This window comes from Lutjanus erythropterus, chromosome 3 (assembly GCF_056507025.1).
Source record: "Lutjanus erythropterus isolate fLutEry1 chromosome 3, fLutEry1.hap2, whole genome shotgun sequence".
In the NCBI taxonomy this organism is placed as follows: Eukaryota; Metazoa; Chordata; class Actinopteri; order Lutjaniformes; family Lutjanidae; genus Lutjanus; species Lutjanus erythropterus.
The window spans coordinates 23,883,061-23,900,467 of NC_139319.1; the positions used below are offsets into that span (position 1 = coordinate 23,883,061).

A 17,407-nucleotide genomic window follows, 5' to 3' on the forward strand; every position below is an offset into this window, starting at 1 on the left:
CTATTCTGTTCTTCAGCACCAGTGTTGATCTTAAATGTGCTTTTTAAATTAAGTCATTGGACTTCTTAGCAACAGAGGACAGTGCTGCAAGTGCGCTGCCAACATGTCAAAACACGTCAGCGGAGGCTTCAAGATGTTCTGGACAGCCCACTCACCTGTCACTGTAAGCCGCTGCTGCAGCCGCCGCTGCTGCAGGAGTCGCTACTGCAGCCGGCTGGGCATAACGATACGCTGCATAACCACCCTGTGATGAGGCGATGACGGAGAGAGAGGTGGAGGACGGCAGGAGGGAAGGGAGTGAATACAGAAAGACGTGATAGAGGAGAGAAATACAATGGAGGGAGAGGTGGGACGAAACAGAAAACAGAGTAAATTCTTGTTAAAGGTTTGCCATTTTTCCTCTACACACTAACAGACTAGAGGTGAATCTAAAGGGTTACATTGTGAGAAAAACTGCTGAGAAGAGAGCGAAAGATTAACAAGCAGACAGTCAGCAAAACTGGCTAATCTGGTGCAGTACAGCATTCACAAGGATGTAGCTCAGGCTCTGTGTGGGTCTCTCCCTCCATGACTAAATGTGGGAAAAACATATTTGATTGTGCACGTTTTACTGTTGTAGCTTTAATGGTGTTATCTTTCCCACTGTGAGTTAGACATGGAGGCGGAGAGAGTTCATACCCATAACTGTGCCCCACCCCGTGTCCCCTACCAAAAACACACAGTTAAAGAAAGGGGAAGGGGTGGCAGGATGATTGTGTCATTATTTATGTTTGGATGGACAGCTGATGAACAGACACAAAATAAACTACAGGTGTAAGAAGACAGTCAGCCAGTCGGATTAAAAACAGGGCGCACGCACACACACCACGCTCACGTGGCCAGCGACCAATCACTGACAGACACAGCATGCTTTCCCAAACTCAGAACGTACAGTGTATTAGGCCAAACATCCCTATAAAATAAAAAAAAAAATAAATAAAAAACAAACAAACACACACCACTGCATTCTACCCTAAAGGATCAGTCACGACCAAGTCCCCGCATTCAGGACCACACAGTTGCTGCTATGGGAGGAAGGCTGGACCGGGGGAGGTGGGGAAGAAAGAGGAGGGAGGGAGGGATGGAGAGAGAGGAGGTGGAGTAGAAGATAACTGAGGGGAGGAGAGAGTCACAGAGAAAGCCAAGTAAAATAATATCTAAAGGGGATAGTTCAGATTATTTGAATGAGGCACTTATCCATAGTCAGTCAAAAGATGGTTGATAAGCAGGAGTCCCAGTGAGCTAAGCAATGTACTGCTGTGGACTGGGTCAGCAACAAAGCATATTTTAGACATGTAAAAAAACATCCATGTAAAAAAACAACATCATCCGTTTAAATTTATGCTATATTAAGTATATTTGCACTTCTTTATCTTGCTGTCATACATCATTTTCCAACAGGAAACTGCTGTTATATATGCCAAATATCACCAACCAGAGTTCATTGCCAAAAATCAACCATTTTACCTTGCAGAAAACAGGAGTTGCTGCCTTGATCCATTTGTTTGTGTTATTATGTGATTTCTATGTTTTAAAAGGTTCACTGAGGTCACACAATAATACAAACAAACTAACCGATCAAGACAGCAGTATATCACCAACTCCTATGTTCTGTGAGGTTAAATACTTGCTTTTGTCTATAGAGTTTGGTCAGTTTGGAGTGAGTGATATTTGGTTCACATAACGGCAGCTTCCTGTCAGAACAGGCTGTGCGATGGCAAGGTAAAGTGGTGAAAATATATTAACTATAGCATACACTTTAAGTGAAACTGTTTGCCATTTGTTGCTTTTTTAAGAGGATAAAATACGTTTTAGCAGCAGTACATTTCTTAGCTCTCTACAGCTGGACAGCTGCTGTGTTCTCCAAACTGGGTGCATGTTGACCACCATCTACTGTACCTCATACACTGACTGTGATCAAGTGCCTCATGCAAAACCCACTTCAAATAATCAAAACTATCCCTTTAAAGGAACAGAAAGCGCCAGAAGACACTTGATGATCTCTAAACTGAATAAGGTCTCAGTAATTGACTGAGGAAGAAAAGAATGGACAGAGTGAGAAGAAATGAAATAAAGAATGACACAAAAAGGAGGAAGGAAACGGAGGAGGAAATAAGAGGGGGGGGGGGGACTGGGGGAGGAGTCAGCCTTGTAAGTATGTCTGCATGCCGACATTGATTCAGTTAGCATGCCACAGGTGAAACAGATAGGGAGATTCCTGGAAGGGGTCTGAATACACTGCTGATAGAAACTGCCCTACATCCCTCAGACTACTGGTTAAGTCCTATGTTATTATTTATATATTATGTATTTTTCAGTCCTACTTTCATTTCAAGCATGGCAATGCAGCTTGCTAACATATAATTTTCACTGATGTGCACGATACGAAAAGTTTACAAAAGAAAGTTTGAAGGTTGTGATTAATAAGAGTGGTTTTTTTACCTGAACTATCCTAGTTTTAATTCTTTTTGCAGCTTTTATAACAGGTACAAAATAAATTTATATAAATTCACGGGTGTGGACATGGGTAAAAACGACCTAATTGCGGGAAGTCTGTAGGTGAGAACAATAATGTGATTCTTTCTGGAGGAATCAGAAATGAAAATGACTGTGCAGTATTTTTGACACTAATATTTGCTAATAATATCAGGTCTAATCAGTTGCCAGGATTTTTTTTTAACTGCGAAAGCCTACGACACAACTTCTGACCGAATATTGGGCAAAATATGTCATGTCACTAATCTGACAGAGATGTAGGGTCAGTGATAGCTAGTATAGCAAAATGGATGATATAAAGGCAAAATAACCAGTGGAAATATCAAATTGTGGACAATATATCTTTGAAGGCCAAGTCAGATGTTCAGGAGAAATTTGGAGCGATCAGAGACTGAGAATAATGTTGTCAGTGGCTCAGTGGCTTGTAAAGACTGCCAAAAAGTATTAGCTTTTGATAGCCGGAAGCTAAACACACTGTCACTGAGGAAACACATCGACAGCTGCAGGAGCACAGCTGCTGCACCACTGGGCAGATACTTTCCTAAGAACACAAGTGAGTGACTGTGTGTTTAATAATGGGTCATGTCGCAGGACTTATATCGACAAGTCCAGATTTGACTTGGAGATAATTGTGGCTAACATCGGGTCGGTTCTGGGACTCAGCTTTGTGAATGTGGCACGTGGGTTTGCAAAACTGGATCCAGGAATAACTCAAAATAAGACAAAATGCCTTTGTTTTCACACTGAGGAAGAGAATAAATCAGAGGAATACTGTCATGGAATAGCCGAGAAAACTTTAACACAAGTGCAGATTTTGGTGTGTTTTAACTGTTCAAGTGCTGACTTTCACGTAATCTGCCCTAAAATGAACATCCATCTCTCCTGAAGATATTTTGTAAATGGGACTTTTACATTTTCTATTCTTCATGAATTCAAATTTCAACTTGAGTCTTTTCTCCCCCTTCCGCAACTCCACCCATGTCAGAATCCAGTGAGTTAGTAGAAGAAGACAGAGAAGGCATTTTCAATCTCAGATGGTCAATAATGTCTAGCAGCACGCAGTCATTGGAGACGAGGAGGATGCACACTGGCTCTCACACAGAGTGTGTAAACCCTACCTGGGGCAATCTGCCACTAATGTCCTGAAACACTAGTCTACAGAGAGAACAGAAACAGCTATTGTCAACCTGGTCACACACACACGCACGCACACACAGACACACACTCATAATCACATTGGTACAAACTAACTCACAAATGCACAGAGACAAACCCTAGAGGAGTCTACTCATGAATGAACACTTTGATCAAAATGTGTGTGCTGGGCAGCTGACTGCTATTTTTAGATTTGTTTGGACTGTTGATTGAAGTTTTCATACTGAGACTGTACATGATGTGCATTAGGAGAAATGAGTTTAAGTTTTTCCTCTGACACCTAGTGCTATGTATCTATCTAGATGTGTGTGTGTGTGTGTGTGTGTGTGTGTGTGTGTGTGTGTGTGTGAGTGAGTGAGTGAGTGAGTGAGTGAGTGAGTGAGTGTGAGTGTGTGTGTGTGTGTGTGTGTGTGTGTGTGTGTGAGTGAGTGAGTGAGTGAGTGAGTGAGTGAGTGAGTGAGTGAGAGAGAGAGAGAGAGAGAGAGAGAGAGAGAGAGAGAGACAGAGAGAGAGAGAGAGAGAGAGAGAGAGATGCAGAGTTTTGTAGACATCAGCCATAAAGATTTCTGCCTTCTTTCCAGTGTAATGTAACTAGATGTCACTTTGCTTGTGGTGTTCAAAACACTGAAAAAAACATACATTAGACAAGCTCCTAGTAATGTCTCTTTCCATAAATCATGACCCAGTCACTAAAGAGAATCCACAGACCTTTTTGGGAGCAGTTTTATGTAGGAACTACTTTATTTCTACCAAACTACACCCACCATCCATATGGTGTGCAAAAGGAAGCATGCATCTACTCATGAACAAGTGGTTACAGCTCAGCTGAGGACACAACTTTATTTATATAGCACCTGTCATGCTGCACCACAGACAGTTAACACATTTAAAAAAATGTTGCAAGAATTAAAATTACAACAATAAAGCAATAACATATTCAAAGATATATAAAAAATAAATAAAAGAACCAGAGGACAAAAAATAATTTTAAACATTAATCCCAATTAAAAATTACAAGCCAGATTAAAAACATAGATCTTTTTTCTTTTAAAAATACAGAGAGTTTGCCACTCTAATGTCCAGAGGCAGTGAGTCATAGGGAATAAAAAGAGAAGGCACTCATTCCTGTATGATTATGAGACCCCTGACCCCTAAGAAACATAAGGTTCTGGTTGTAGCATTCTTAACTAGATGTAGTGTTTTTTTTTAGATAAACTTTTTAGTCCTTACTCCAGAGAAAAAGGAATTACAGTAGTCTAAACGGTAAGTAATAAAAGCATGAGTGTCCAGAGGCCAATGCACAAAATGCCATTAATGTTTAGATCCTGCACTTCCGTAAGCACAAGCCTCTCATCCATGAGTAGATGCACAAGTCTTTCTGCATGGTGATACAGTGGAAGGAAAATAGTCTCGACATCAAATTGCTCACAACAAGGTCTATGGATTATCTTGAACAACCAAGATTCCTAGAAAGAGATACTGCTATTGAGTTTTTCTAAATATTGGTGCTTTAAGCACCACAAGCTCAGTGCCATCTAGGTCCATTATATTGCAGAGAAGGCAAACATCTCTACAGCTGATATCTCCAAAATTTTGCAACTCACACCAAAACTGTCTAGATGGATAAATAGCACTGCAGGTCAGAGGAAAAATATGTATTTTTGATTATGGGTAAACTGTCTCTTTACAAAGCAAATAATACAACCTAAGATAAGATAAAATGTCAAGATGTGATGAATCAAAACACCCAGAAGTACACATCTCTATGGGTTTGGTCTTTGCTGTTTCACACTTGAAAACCCACAGGCAAGAGGGGGAAACGTAGGTGAGGAGTGAGGCAGTGGAGGAGAGAGACGTATACTTACATAGAGATCAGCTGCACCGTAAAAGCCATCCTGATAGGCCATCACACTGAGAGAGAGAGACGGGGAAGGAAAGCAAAAGAAAAGGAGAGGAGAGCACAGAGGAGCGGTGGTGGAAGAGTCCAAACAAAACAAAAAAAATGGTGTGATGCGCCACCATGTGGGCATTGCAGAAAACAACAAACAAGAGTGACGATTGAGGGAGAGAGGTGAGAAAACGGTGCCAAACAGATTGTGAAAGAGAGAAGAGAAAGAAGGGTGAGATTATTACACACCGTGCAACATGCAAGACAAAATACCACCTCTTTGTATACTTCAGAGTGATACTACTGTTACTTAAGCCTCTGAGACTAACTATTCAAAGAAAAAAACTACTGAATTTGATCCTAAAATATTATATTATCACTTTTATGTACAAGGAAATGGTATTTCAGCTCAGCAAACTATCATTATCAATTCTCAAAAAAATTATCAAACACAAAACATGCACAATTATGAAGTACTATTTTTAACTAAGTGAAAACATGCATGTAAGAGGACATAAGTCTAGCTTTTATCACCAATAACAGTTTACTGGTTATCAGTTTATTTATGTTTATGTAAGTGTGTGTGTGTTTACCCCGGATAGGTAGGGATGGCAGGTTGTGGCACAGCTGCCCTGACAGCGCTGTAGACCGGTCGCGCACGACCCCGGAGATGCGCGCCTCGAAAGGTCGCAGCGGTGGAGGCAGCTGCTGCTGCGGCTGGGTACGGAAACCCCGGTACTGAGGGGAAAAAGAGGGAAGGCAGAAAGAACCGCTTCTTTAATAAATGTCAAGATGACCGTATTAACTGTGCATCTTGTCTCCATCAGTCTGGGCAAGTATAAAGATAATCCCTGTGGTCGTACCTGTGTAGAGTTCAGGACTGTACATGGCTCCGACCATTGGACTCAACTTCCACCCAGCTGTAGATGACAAAAGAAAATACATTTAAAGCAAAATTTGACAGCAAACTCAGACATTTTATGACTTGAGCATTTGTTCACAGTGATTTCTGCTGTTCATTTTATTGTTCATTGTACAGGAAGAAGGTCTAAATTATCCTGACTGTTTGTGCACAGAGAGCATCTGTGAGAGCTTTCACTACCAGGAAAAAATTACTGAATAGTCAAGTCAATTTTCTTTATATAATGTATCATGACAGAAGTTATCTGAGGGAGCTTTTCATATAAAGTAGGTCTAGACTGTAGATCTTATAATCTTATTTACAGAGACCCAACAATTGCCACCATGAACAAGCACTCTGCGCCAATTGAGGAAAAACTCCCTTTTAACAGGAAGAAACCTTTAGCAGAACCAGGCCCTGGGTGGGTGGCCAGAGAAAAAAAGCCGTATTATTACATTATTGACTTCTAGTGGAGTCACATCATCATGATTATAAATAGATAATGTTCATGTTTTATAAGGTCCTACAGTCCAAAAATAATGATTCCATAAAAATTATAATCAAAGACTTAAGTGTTTCGTTTTGTCAGAGATCATTACAGTAGAACAGAGTTCCTACTCTTTTCCAAATACAAATTCAAGCACTTTTCAAGCATTTTCAAGCTTTTCCATCACTTAACAGCTGTGGTAAGTGATATGTTGATATACAGATATATGCTCAAAATAATTAGGCCCTATTTAATTTCTACAGAGGAGTGACTAATTACAGGAAACCCAACAAAGTTTCATGTCTCAAAATGTGTCACCTGTCTGTAAGTAGACTTTATAACCTGGCTGATACAAAACAACCACTCAAACGATCATTGGACAAATTAATTCAATTTCAATAAAGTCTTCTTTTTTCCCCCCATTTCAAGTCAGTGCTCTTTGAAACGGCAAGCTCCTGGCATGTTGTCATCGCTTAGTCTTCAACTCACTGTTCCATCAGAGGACACACATCAACAAAGACTGACAGATCACACTAAGTGGAGCCACACATGCCGAGTGGCAAGCAGAGCTCGAGCAGAATCGTCCTCATTTTGAACAAAAGGCGAAAGCAACTGACTTATTTTATTTCTTTATTTACAAAGCAAACTTGTCAGTCAGAGAGTGATTTATTATGAAAATAATCAAATTATAATTTCAAGCATGTTATCTAAATTCCAGGCACTTTTCAAAACTTGAAATCATTACATTAAAATTCAAGTGTTTTCAATTTCAGAGTACACCTCTTCACTACCAGGACAGGATTGTGTTACTGCACAGGTTTATAGTCTAAAAACAAGAAAACAGTAATGAAAGACTTTTGTTTCATTTCGATAAAATGCATTACAGTGGAAAGGGCATCAGGGTACGGCAGTCAATTTTATAAATAGTTCTGCAAAAATGTAACAAATTATGATACACAATCCATGTTGGAATACTTTTATCTACACAGCGAGATTAATTTTAGCGTTATTTCCCAGCCAACACACCAAATAAAAAGCAGAACCGGCTGATGTTAAGTTCAAGGTAAATTACCGTATGGCAGAGTTGCGAGACCCTCTCCATTAGAGTAAGGGGTGGTCATCTTCTTGTTCGTCATCACTCTGGCTGTGGCATTATTGACCTGGACACCAGAGAAAGTGATCAGGAGCCGAGCCAACCCGGTTCAACATGTAAACAAGCAGTGAGGAATTATTATCAAAATTATACAAAATCCAAATCACATCAGAGTTTGTGTTTTTAAACTGAATATGTTCTGTGGCACATGAGGGAGATACTCTGCGCACATGAAGGTCAGAGTTTCCATATTAAGCTCAAAGTGTGAGGTGTCAATATCCTTTAAAACAGTTCTTTTTTAACTTATGACAGGTTAATTCTGTTGATGAGCAGCGATGGTATTTGATGCATGCGCTTCTTTTGAAGGAGAAAGACATTGAAAACAAGGATCCTGGTGAGTAGTCAGGCAGTTTTGCACACAAATAATGCAACCATTGGCACACAGAACAAAGAAAACAACAAAATATTTCAGAACAAAAGCATTCAAAAAGAAATCCAAGACCATTATATTGCTACCTTTGAAAAAAAAAAGGAGGGAAAAAGAAGGTGAATTAAGCGGCAGATTCATCAGTTGAACACAATGCAAAAAACATCAATCGAAAGAGTTCATACACAAATTATACGCAGCCAATCAAGAGCGCATCACATCACCAGAGGTGAGCAAAACTAGCCAATCAGCAAGCATCAGATGCAGCAAGAGACCAATCAAAAAAGGTTTGGCAGCCCTCCCAATCAAATACACATCATACAGAAAAAAGGAGGACGGGGAGGGAGAGAGAACGACAGAGAAAAGACAGAAATATAAAGAGGGATGCAGGAGGAGGAGGAGCCAGTCCACATGAAAAGACACAGAAAAAACACATACATGATGTGGAGAAGAGAGAGGCAGAGAGAGTGAACAATCCATCCACATGTGCAATTCCTCTAATGAACAAACAGAAACGACAAGATGCGATACACACATACATACAACATACATCTGACCGTTTGCCTACATTGGATCTAACCGTACATGAGCAACGATGGAGAGATGATGAATGGAATACAGAGTGAGAGAAAAAAGTCCAGATGTATAAAGACAGAGAGGATGGATGGGGGATGCAAATATCATTCCTCAAATTAAAAAAAAAAGAAAAATAAATCAAATCAAACCATGGTTGTGAAACACTGCCAGGCATTCCAGATCAGTGTCGCACACCAGAGAGACCTCGAGAAGCACACAACCACCAACACACACCATCCAGAACCAAATGGATCAGAAAAGTAAAACAAGGACACCTCTTTACAGAAATCAGAACAAAGAAAAGCTGCCGTTACTTCTGTATCAGTGGTACAAATTTTGCATAAAGTTAGCTGGGGTCTATAAATGATTTCAGACAGCTTTTTTTTTCTTTCTTTAAAAGGCTCACATGCTAAAAGTGTACATATATATGAAGATTTACGGTAGAATAAGCTTGCATCCTCTTTCCTCTATTCATTCACATGTATATCTTTAATTTGTGTGTTAAAATCTAAGCAGCCATACCTCTACAACTGTCTGCAGCCAACAAAGTGGTACAGAAAGTGATAATCAAGTGCTACAGTACACCAATGATATACACACAACTATTATCCTCTCTCCAGTAAAGCTAACATAGCACTCATGCTTCAGCATGCTGTCCCACTAAAAGTGCAAAAATGCAGCTACTGGCTGACACATGACACAGAGAGATGACATATAGTACTATATGACGTCATACAGATGACGAGAAAGAGAGTAAACCATGCAGGATACAGCTCTGGAATTAAATGCTGAATGCAGTTAGAGAGGTGATTGGAATGAATGCATAAGAAGTGGTAGTCATAGTTGTTGCACTTGCAGATAGATGCAGTACATTCAGTTACACAAGTGGCCTTCTGTAATAATGCCATGCGGTCAATGGCTAATCTCGTAATCGTTTCATTCACCACCTCCCCGATCAATCACAGGATTAGCCAATCGGGTTCTGTCAGTCAATCAATCAATCAATCGAGCTCCCTTCAGTAGAGGAGCCCTTCATTTGGGTGTTGTTGGGTGCATTTTATTTCATTTATTTATTTATTTTTTTGACGGATGGGGTGGGGGGAGGGGTCATTCAAAGATGATGCCATGTGTACACAACTTACCGTTGCCAGGGAAACGGCGTGAGGACACGCGAGCAGTTACCGTGGAGACTGACAACAACAACAACATACAAAAATCATCAGGGAAATAGAGAAAATATATGTAAGAAAGAAATGATGAACCAAAACAAAACAAAAAAAACCAGAAATAAACAAAAACGAGGTAATGAAAAGCAACCCCCACCCTGTGGTAGAGAGGAAGTGATGTAACAGGTCACGTGTCACCTATAAGTATCAGCCATTGGACAACAAGCTAGCCTCTTACTGGTTAAATCCCACTACAAACACAGGTCATAAAGGTTGACAAAGGAGCAAACAAATGGAAAAAGAAAATGTCAGAAATTAATCATCTAATTTGGGAGGGGAGCTGCCCAGATTATATTCAAAATAATCACTGAAGATCAAACTTAATCTCTTTCTAGTATGCTACCTGACTACATCACAGGACAGGGAAATGGACAGAGATATGGGGGGTAGGGACGGACAGCAGAAATGCAGGTGCATATGGGGACACACAAACTGGGAGAGACAAGACAGACAGACTGACTGACTGGCCTGGTGAAAAAGAGTGGAGAGAGGTGGAGGAGAACCAATAAATATAAAAAATTAAAAAGGAAAGGAGAGGGAACGACAGCTATCTATTGCATTCTCGTCACTCGTTCATTCTCTCTCCGCCCTCCATATTTTCTATTTCTGCACACCCACACACACAGAGACAGAGAAGAAGAGTGCAGGGCATTCAAGAGACCATGCAGAGGAGCTTAATAGCAAGTAAAAAGTAAAATAAAAGAAAGAAAAAGTGTGATTTTTAAAAATCAAGAGCCAGAGCAAATGGCAAAAGCATGGTGTATTTGATCTCCAAGGCCATTTGCAACTGAAATCCGAGCTCATGCCGACAAATTAATAATAATAATAAAAAAAAGATGTCACAACAAAATGCACTTCCATGAGTGTTCTTTTTCAGGAGTGGTGGATGCAAGTGTGTGTGTAATTTTTTTTTATTTTTTTATTTTTTTGTTACCATCCATCTCGCACGTCTGAAATTAAACAGCTTTTTTTTGAAGCATCAGAAATGACACCACACTTCTCACGGCAGTCTCATTCCCAAAAAACTGCCCCCTGTGAAAATGCCCCCATCATGCATCAGTCTCTTAACACATCAAACATAAAACTACCCAGAGGCACCCGTATTATTAACTGAAAGAGTGAAAAACTCCCAAAGATGACATCTTAAACCTTGTGATCCATCCATGCAATATACAGTAGCCTCTCACAGACACCAGCAAGCACTTTTTTCAGAGGAAAAATAACTGAGAGGCTGATTATTAACTGCCCTTCCAGTCATAAACACAACCATAAACCAAAAAATGGCCACTCATCATGACATGATCATGGAAGAAGTGATGGAAAAGGTGCAGGAAAATAAAATAAAATAAAATAAAAAAAAACAGAAGAAAAGATCCTACATGCTGTGACAGAAGCGGATATTGTCAGCAACCCTTGTCGTAGTGACATCTCTCCAGCCATGCCTGTTGTGTGTAGCCACTCCACCCAGCATGCTTTGCAAACCACACAGCTTTTTAAGATCAAGGTGCAATGGACAGCCCACAACATCAACAACGAGAACAGCAACGACAGCATAAACATCGACGGGGGGGAGGGGGAAGTGCCGTCAAGAGGAGACGTCTGTGTGTGCGGCACCACTGCACCATGCTATAGTGAAGCCAGAGGGGTTAGAATTGAACACATACAGCCATCCGGAAACCTCTGGGGCAGAAACGAACCAGAACAAACTCATTCTCAGAGTCAGACATGGAGGGGAAACAGAGGAGAAAATGGTCACTGTTTCTAAAAAAAAAAAAAGGGGGGGGGCGAGTGGGGTGGAGAGTTTACCTCGATTTTACGTCCTTCCACCAGCGTACCGTGGAGCTTCTCTCTGGCTCTCTCTGCATCCGCACTCGACTCGAATGTTACAAAACCAAAGCCCTGCGAGCAGAGGGGAAGGGAAAAAGAAAGGGAGCGACAGAGTGAGAGAAGCTTGAAAACAGCTGATAATCTTTTGCTCTGTTAACCCTCTATGGTACAGTTTTGCCTCTAGGTAATCCATTGACACTTACACAACACAAGAGAGCGCTCAGTAGAGTGCAGATCCCCGCCAGGCAATAGACGGTAGAATTTTGTCGGAATTAGCATATGAAGTCTTGGTTATGGTCAAAAATGTTTTTAGTGACATTGTGACCTTGACCTTTGACCACCAAAATTTTATCAGTTCATATTTGAGTCCAAGTGGACATTTGTACCACGTTTGAAGAAATTCCCTCGAGGCCCTCTTGAGACATCATGTTCACAAGAATGGGCTGACTTGAAAACATAAAGCTTGTGACCATGGCTGTCGCCGTCGTACAGGCTTAAAGAAACGGTTTATAAAGGTTTTTCCAAAATTCTAGACTAGACTAGGTCCTTTATGACCCTGCAGTTATAAAGGTGCAAAGAAGGAATTCGGCTGACTGGTCCAGTAGTATTTGAGATTAGTTGCAGACTGATCACTCACTCAGGCACTCACACACCAAAGTGATAACATAATATTAACAACAACAACAATAATGATAATAATAATAAATATAATAATAATAATAATAATAATAATAATAATAATAATAATAATAATAATAATAATAATGATAAAATCCTGTATAAAAAGAAGCAGGGCCCCGAGGAAACGAATACCTAATACCAATACCTGAAAACCTTTTTTTGAGGTTAAAATTGGATTCTCATAAATAGGAGAGTTTTGTTGATTTTTTTAATTGTTTAATGTACTTTATTTAATAATTAAGTGGTAAAAAAAACAGGTTAAATGTAAACTTTGCCTTAAAATAAACCATACGAAGGATGTATGAAAATATTGATACAGTTGAGTTTAGTGAAATTATGTTTTGTGATACTGTATCAATTTTCAAAACACTGATTTATGCAAAGATTCATGGCTGTGGTTCATTTTGTGCCCCTGTTTAAACCCCTGACCAGCAGTTTCTTAGCCATTTTATATTGGATAAAAAGTAAACATGCATACGGTGGTGTGTTTTTTATAGCATGACAATTTCCCAAAAATTGGATTTTTAAAAAAACAAAAGCAATATATCACCTTGCTTACTGTATTGTAATATACTGATTCAAAACCCTTGTGTCATAATACGTATTGTGTTGCAGTTTCTTGTCAATTCATAGCCCTACACCATGCCATTATGGATTGCTATGACATTTTTTGGTATTGTGTATTTAGGTTTATATACTGTCCAACCATATAAGCTAAGGTGTAAAATGCATTGACAGCTATTTTATTATGACTCATAAGCAGCGAGCCAAAGATGGCAGCAACAAAACAAATGGTGACAACATGCTGGATGTCAGGAAAGACACACCAGGGAACTGAAAACAAGCATTTAAATGTAACATAAATAATCAAACACTGAAATGTGACTCACTATCTTGTTCTAAAGGGGGTTATGAGAACTTGGTTAGATAGATTGTTGCTGTAAAGTTTGATGAAATATACTGACACGCTTTAACACGTTCATTCCTAAAGGCTGTTCCACAGTGGTACAATCTTGCCTGAGGGAGGGGCCTTAATCTTTTTCAGTTTCAAAGGGCATACATTTTTAACTGGCTTCCATTAGTTTTATATTAAATTTTATTCAACTTCTTTCCATTATGTTACTGTGTTGCTTTAAATTAATGCACCCTATAGTGTACGCTAAAAATATTTCTTGAAAGTTTCTTCAAATTTTGTTTGCTTGATCTATTTTAGGACAAAGATCATAACTTTTTTTTTACCAGCTGGCATCAAAATGTGTACCACAGAGGGTTAACAAATCTGTCATGTTTCCATCTTCCTACCTTGGATCCCCTCTCGTTGAAAATGATCTCAACGTCGAGGATTTTGCCAAATTGCTGAAAAGGAGAAAGAAGAAGAAGAAGAAAATGAAAAGGCTGAACCAGCATGTGAGTCATGTGCTGTATGTTGCCACGGGGTGTCAGCACTGTTCAACCATGATGATCTGGCACTGAGCCAGCTCTGCTAGTCTTTCTTTCCACCAGATCTTCCTCTGTTCTTTTCTCTGCACCACATTTTAGAGACATTCCTCTTACAAAAAAGACAAGCACAAGGCCGGATCTTTACATCTGACTTTAAATAACCTTTTTATACAGATGACAAACCAAGTACAAGTATTTTTTGTCCAATTTGACAAAAAAAAAGAGGATTCCTTTTAGCTACTTGTGTCATAACCTTTTTGTCATTTAAAATCCCACTTGAGAATAGGAAAGAAACGGTAAAAAGAAACTGGAGGTCACAGTGCTGACTAACTGCATGTTTTTAATCCAAAACTCATTTTCTGGGTCATTATTATGTGAAAAAGGGGGAATGTTCCAGTCTACATACCCCAAACATCTGCCGTAGGTCAGGGTCTCTGAAGCGGAAGGGGATGTTGGACACGTGGAGGCGTTTGGGGGTCCCCTTGTCGTCTGAGTCAACCCCAGCCGTCCCCCCACCTCCTCCTCCTCCTGAGACAACCCCTGACTGACCGTCAATCTGGGAGGACCCATCTGACTGCTAGGACAGAGGAGCAGGGAGAAAAAAACAGAGACACAGAGGACATGAAGAGAGGCAAAACTCTCTGGGGTAGGGCATAGATGATATACAGCATATCGTATGATTACGAACAATTATTTATTATATATTAATCTGCCAGTTATTTTCCAGATTAATGGAATAATTTTCTTGTCTAGAAAAAGGCAAAAATGTGAGAAATTACCACAGAACCCAAAGTAACATCTATAAACTGCCTATTTTTACATTTAACTTCCCTCACTTTTGTCCTTTCTTCTTTCTTTATTTTTGTATTATTACTTTTCGTTTAATTTGTAATGAATTAATTCTATTCTAACCATGTCAACCATTACAATTATACTCACTGAAGTGATGCTGTGCTTTTTTTAATTTCATTTTTTCACAAACCATATAGATATAGCTGTAAAAAAAAAAATAGGAAAAATTAGGAAGAAAATGTGATTATTGTTGTATAAGTTGCTGGAGCTGAAATAAAAATTAACTTAAAAAAAAATCGCCTGATTTGTTCCACCAGTGGTTCAAATCCCAAAAATATTGAATTTAAAATGATATAAAACTCAAATTCAAGAAGTTAAAACCAGGGAATATTTGGCTTTTTTGCTTGAAGAGTGAATAAAACAAAGAACTTTTTGTCAAAATAGCTGCCAATCAACTAAATTCAACTTAATTACACAGAGAGGTGTTTCTGTAATTCAGCCTACCCTAACTGATATAAAAGAAGAGGACAAAATAATAGAAATTCCTGTCAGTACACACAATACAATTCAACAGCACCATTAACTGCAGCCTACAAAATGCTCATTAAGTTGAATCAACACCGTTTTAAAACTGAACATTATAACCTTCATAAAGGTAGGATTTAATGTAGTGTATTTAATGTTGGATTAGAGTGCATTAGTTTTAGCTATGTGTACACAATATATATTTTATATATATGTTTGAATGCATCAGGCAAGTGAGTGTAAATAGAGCAACTATCAGCAGTGCGGAGTACAGAAAGATTAAGAGTGTGCAAGAGAGTAGCAGTTGTATAACTGCAGTAGTAGAAGTAATACTACCAGGTTCAAGGGTTTATTTAATAGTCACTTTACAAAACAAATAAGTTGACACCTGTGCCGTTTAGTACAGGATTGTCCTGTATTGAAAAATGCACTGTCCCTTACTGAACCAATGCAGGACGTAATTTGTCCCTTATTGTCATGCACACTCCGCTGTAATGCGTAACACTGTATTCACATAGGTGGAACAACATGAGAAATAATGAAACCAAAACAGTTTCTTTAGACATAGTGGACAAGTATTGAATCAGCATGTCTGTTGTCTATCAGTCAACGTCATGTTGTCCTGGTTACAGAGACTCAGACGGAGATTTGTTTTTTTTTTTTTTTTGTTCTAATACAAATGCCTTTAGCTAAAGTCCACCTGTAAAAAGAGAGAAATACAGATCTAAATGGCAGACAGACCACAAGTAGATCAGTTCTGTTAGTGGGAGTGAGTACAAGGCAAACTGAATTTGCCACAGACCATTTTCTGTCAACTATGGTGGACTGTCCAACAGTCCAAGTGCAAGGGCAGAAACCCAGAGTGTTCTGACAGACAAAACATTTTGTCTAATGTCTATGATCGGATGTTTGAATCCTTAAAATAACTGATGCTTCCCTTATTTACTCTTTATTTTATTTACAGCCATGTTGGCAGGGGCAGAGGACTTAGACATTTTGTTTCCTGTATTCTGGTGATTTTTTTTATGCATCAATTTCAGACACTCAAAATTTCATGGGGGAGCACGGCCGGACTCCCGGCTTGATTTGTGACCCCGCGCCTGGCATCATTGGTAACGTGTTCCTTCTTTACCACAGTGAAGGTGGCCACCCTAAATGCAAGGTTGTATAATGAAATCTGGAGTCCCTTTAGACTACACACACATGCAAACAACACAGAGCAAAGGATAAGAATAAAACTATTGATTTTCATGGAGTGAGGAGGATGTATTTAAACATCTCACAGCCTGAGATACGAAGCTGCCTTGAAGTCTGGTGTCTGCTGCTGTCATAATAAATACTACTAACTACTAGATAGCTAGTTAAGCTAGTAGTGTTCAGCAGTATTTAAGTGTTTGGGATTGTATGAGGTACCTATCCATATTCAGTGTATTACCTACAGTAGATAGCGGTTGACATGCCCACAGCAGGAGCGCTGCTGCAGGGAGAGCTAAGCAATGAACTGCTGTGGACAGGGTCAGCAACAAAACATCTTCTGAGCCACAAAAAAAATTCTAGATCAGTTCACGTACACACTATATTTAGAATATTTACACCACTTTGCCCTGCCATCAGAGAACCTTTTTACAACAGGAAACCGCTGTTTAATAAGCCTAATATCAGTCTCTCCAAACCAACCAAACTCCATAGGTGAAATCTTTAATTTTATCTTGCAGAACACTGGAGCCGCTGGTCTACCGCTGCCTCAATCTGTTAGTTTGTTATTGTATGACTTTTACGTTTTAGTTTGGGTTCACCAAAGTCACAAAATAATACAAATTAATAGATCGAGGCAGCAGTAGACCAGCGACTCCT

At 39.4% G+C, this 17,407-nt stretch overlaps 1 protein-coding gene across 6 annotated transcripts in view; it reads right to left on the reverse strand.

The window, feature by feature from the left end:
* Positions 1–17,407, reverse strand: part of rbfox2 (RNA binding fox-1 homolog 2) — a 52,998-nt gene that overhangs the window by 4,001 nt on the left and 31,590 nt on the right. For 2 of the 6 annotated variants that reach the window (XM_084715504.1, XM_084715507.1), the window contains 8 exons: positions 14,643–14,813; positions 14,099–14,152; positions 12,095–12,187; positions 8,039–8,126; positions 6,442–6,498; positions 6,172–6,316; positions 5,556–5,601; positions 156–244 (listed from right to left, as the gene is read on the reverse strand). In XM_084715504.1, coding sequence (XP_084571630.1) covers positions 156–244; positions 5,556–5,601; positions 6,172–6,316; positions 6,442–6,498; positions 8,039–8,126; positions 12,095–12,187; positions 14,099–14,152; positions 14,643–14,813 — 743 coding nt within the window. Of the gene's footprint in view, positions 1–155; positions 245–3,653; positions 3,691–5,555; positions 5,602–6,171; positions 6,317–6,441; positions 6,499–8,038; positions 8,127–12,094; positions 12,188–14,098; positions 14,153–14,642; positions 14,814–17,407 lie in introns of all 6 variants that reach the window. The other 4 variants (XR_014769842.1, XM_084715506.1, XM_084715505.1 and 1 more) reach the window with 4 other exon arrangements.